Source organism: Mus pahari, chromosome 9 (assembly GCF_900095145.1).
Source record: "Mus pahari chromosome 9, PAHARI_EIJ_v1.1, whole genome shotgun sequence".
In the NCBI taxonomy this organism is placed as follows: Eukaryota; Metazoa; Chordata; class Mammalia; order Rodentia; family Muridae; genus Mus; species Mus pahari.
The window spans coordinates 85,382,748-85,386,311 of NC_034598.1; the positions used below are offsets into that span (position 1 = coordinate 85,382,748).

Consider the following 3,564-nt stretch of genomic DNA (forward strand, 5'->3'; position numbering starts at 1 on the left):
GATTTAGAGATGGCTTAATCAGTAAAGTGCTTACCCATTTTGTTATAGACTGTGTGTGTGTGTGTGTGTGTGTGTGTGTGTGTGTGTGTGTGTGTGTGTACACAGAGACACACATACATTTTGGGTACATGGCTTCCATGTGTGTTTTTTTTCCATGTATGCATTTATACAATGGAGACTTAACAGTTAAGCTTGAATATCTCTAGTTCTAAACTGGCTTGCAAGTATGTATGAGATTTCCTTATTGGCTTCAGCATTTCCCAGCTTATTCCTCTGGGCCTCCAGATCCTTATCAAAGCTTGTCTTCCCAGTCATAGTCCCCAAGACTTTCAGAAGGACCTATGTCTCTTCATATGCATAATAGAGTCTGCTCTGTCTTCTTCTTCTACTGGTTTTGTTTTTTGGGTCTTTTGGGGTTTTTTGTTTGTTTGTTTGTTTGTTTTTTTGGTTTTGTCCCTCAGGCAGAATATCACTCACTCAGAAGTCATGATTGCACTGCTGGACATTCTGCATGGGCTACAGTGTTGCTTCTATTTCACAACTGCCCCACAGAGCTCCTGGGCCCTCAGGGGTTCAAAGGTCCACTCTGATCTGTGGCAGTGATTTGAGGATAAGAGTTGTGATACTTACTTTTCTGATGCTGTCAAAAAACACCATTGCTAAAAACAAGTCATGGAAAAAAAAAAGTTTATTTTAACTTAAAGTTCCAGGAAGGAGAGTCCTTAACCGCAGGGGAGGCATGGCATCAGGGGGCAGTGCAGGAGAGATTACACTATTAACCACAAGGAGAAAGCAGAGAGGGTGAATTAGAAGTGGGCAAAGTTATAAACCCTGAAAGTCCACCCCCAGTGATGTATTTCCTCCAACAGAGCTCAGTCTCCTAATGGTTCTAAAACTCCCCTGACCAGTCCCCCAACTGAAGAAGGATTATTCAAGCACGTAAGCCTGTGGCTGGGCACTTCTCCCACCCAATGATGGAGGTGAGATTGGCTTTCTCTTCTTGCTGGATTCTGATGAATCATCTGTCTTGACTTTCAGAGCTTTTTATTGCAGCCAGGCCTTCCTTTCTTACCTCATGCTCAGAAAAACCTCCCAGGCTGGATGCAGCTGTGTGGCCGTGACACCTTTCCCCTGTGACTTAGGCTTCCCTCGGGGATGATGGTTATGGCTCTCGGTGTCTTCCAAAAGTCACTTATCTCTCTAAATGGTAAACTCAATGATAGAGTTTGTCTAGAGTTTAGGAAAGCTATATGCTAGGTTTATCATTTGGATCAGGTTTGTCTGGATGTTGTTGATGATGCTGTTGGTGTCTGTTCAGGTAAGCCACAGAATTTTCCGTCTCTCAAAACTTTATCGTCTGCCAGGTATGGGGGTGAATACCTGTAATCTCAGTGGTCAGGAGGCTATGTGTTCAAGGCTAGCCTGTGTTCCAGAGTGAGTTCAAGGCCAGGTAGCTTGGCACGCATAGTGAAACCATTGACAGCTCAGCCAACCAATCAATCAAACAAATAAATAGAAAAAAGCCCATGTCCTTCCTCACCAGTCTCAGTATCTTCTGACACCGTGTGCATCAGAGCACATTGTTTTGGACCTTTATAAACCACATTCAATACTACATGTAATCAACCGAGTTGTGTGGTCACTTTACAGATATCTGTTTGTCATTAAGCTTGACATCATGGAGCATGGATGCTATTTGGTCTTCATCACTTTATCTCAGAAGATCCAGCTCAGGATTTACATGGGAATGAGCTCTTAATAAATGTTTCTTGAAAGGGTTAACAAATGAACGGGTGAAGCAAAGCGGTTCCTGTGGGCCACCTTGCCAGACAGATCAGAAGCTCTCTCCAGCTTGAGCTGGGAAAGTCCTGGTGGGGAAATTCTAAGGAGATAAATATTTGTCCAACAAAACTCTAATATTCTCTTCCAGGGCAGAACATATAAACACTTAGAAAATAATTTCTCAGTGGAGACAAGATAAAAAAAGGTTGGAAAATCATTCTTAGCCTAGGGGGAAAGCATTGAGGACTCACTTTTCACTGTCCCCTCTCTAGGGAGGTAAGAAATGGAAGCAAGGAAAGAAGGAAGGGAGGGAGGGAGGGAGGAAGGAAAGAAAGAAGGGAGGGAGGGAAGAAAGAAGGAAAGAAGGAATAAAGGGAGGGAGGGAGGAAGAAAGAGAGGAAGGAATGGAGGGAGGAAAGAAGGAAAGAAGGAAAGAAAGAAAGGAGGGAAGGAGGGAGGGAGGGAGGAAGAAAGGCAGGCAGGCAGGCAGCAGGCAGGCAAGCTGACCTGCAGAAACAGTTCAGTGTGGAACACTGCTTCTCTTAAATAAACTCTAGAAATTCCTTCAGAATGAAGCTTCAGACATTTGGGTAAGATTCATCGTTATTTCTCTTTTTTAAAGATATATATATATATATATATATATATATATATATATATATATACTTTATGTGTGAGAACATTTTGTACATATATGTCTGGGCACATTTGCATACCTGGAGCCCCCGAAGTGCAGAAAAGAAGGTGTCATATCTCTGAAACATATAATTATAATTCTCCGTGTGGGTGTGAGAAAGTGAACCCCCATCCTCTGCTAGAGCAGTATGTGCTTTTAAGGCTGAGACATCTCTCCAGCCTCTATTAGCTCTCTATTTATCCTACATCCTTTGCGTTTTGGTCTTACCCTAGTCTAACGTAGAACTAATGTAGACACTAGAATGAGTAAGAGTTCCTAAACATTTCCCCTGCAGCAAGAAATCAAGTCTGTCCTGAATTTTGACCTGTTGACATAATTCATAAATAACCAAGGAGATTATAATAAGAAGTACCATGAAACTACTATCATGTGTTTACATAGCCCTGTTCTACTTTTAAATAAAGTTAAGAAAATAAATCAAAGATGACCCCTTTTAAAATTAAAACTTTTATATATGTTTTTGTTTTTCTTTCTATATATAAAAGAAGTAAGAACAAACCCCAAATATTATCACATCTTGCCTAAATCCCCAAATACTGGAATTTAAATGAAAAACATATGGAATATTAAACTAAAAAAAAATCTCTTCTGAAGGCATATAACTTGAATATTTTTAAGTTCAAGTGAAATATAGTCATAATATTGAGAAAATGCATACAGAAAGGCTATAGAAAAATCTCTACAGAGGAGGCATTCGGACATCTGTGTGTTCGACTGCTTTCTCTCTGTTTCTCTTGAGTAACGCCTGACCCCGTATTGCAACCATGAGCGTGTCTGTGTCTTTGCCTTCCAGGGTTCTTATTTGAAGACCACCAACCCAGAAACACATTCTCAAGTTGAAAAGTTTGAGTGGTATCCAAAATGAATCTGATTGGGCACTCCCATTTACAGGCTACGGACGAGTTTCCTTTTCCTGAAAGCTTATTTGGTAAGTTGTCAAATTGACTTAAATAGGAGTCTGACAAGCTTGCCGTGTCAGAAGAAAGCCTCAGCGGTGAATTTGAGAAAATGTTCTTGCTTCCTTCAAGTGCTCAATAAATGTGAACTCTTCAGCCAGGCTGTACTTTGGATTCATTGAACCCAGT

At 40.9% G+C, this 3,564-nt stretch overlaps 1 protein-coding gene across 3 annotated transcripts in view; it reads left to right on the forward strand.

The window, feature by feature from the left end:
• Nr1h4 (nuclear receptor subfamily 1 group H member 4) overlaps positions 1-3,564 on the forward strand; it is a 79,376-nt gene that overhangs the window by 13,036 nt on the left and 62,776 nt on the right. For 2 of the 3 annotated variants that reach the window (XM_021204674.2, XM_021204675.2), the window contains exon 2: positions 3,273-3,407. In XM_021204674.2, the coding sequence (XP_021060333.1) occupies positions 3,341-3,407 (67 nt within the window). In that variant the 5' untranslated portion in view covers positions 3,273-3,340. Of the gene's footprint in view, positions 1-869; positions 981-3,272; positions 3,408-3,564 lie in introns of all 3 variants that reach the window. The other variant, XM_029542132.1, reaches the window with a different exon arrangement.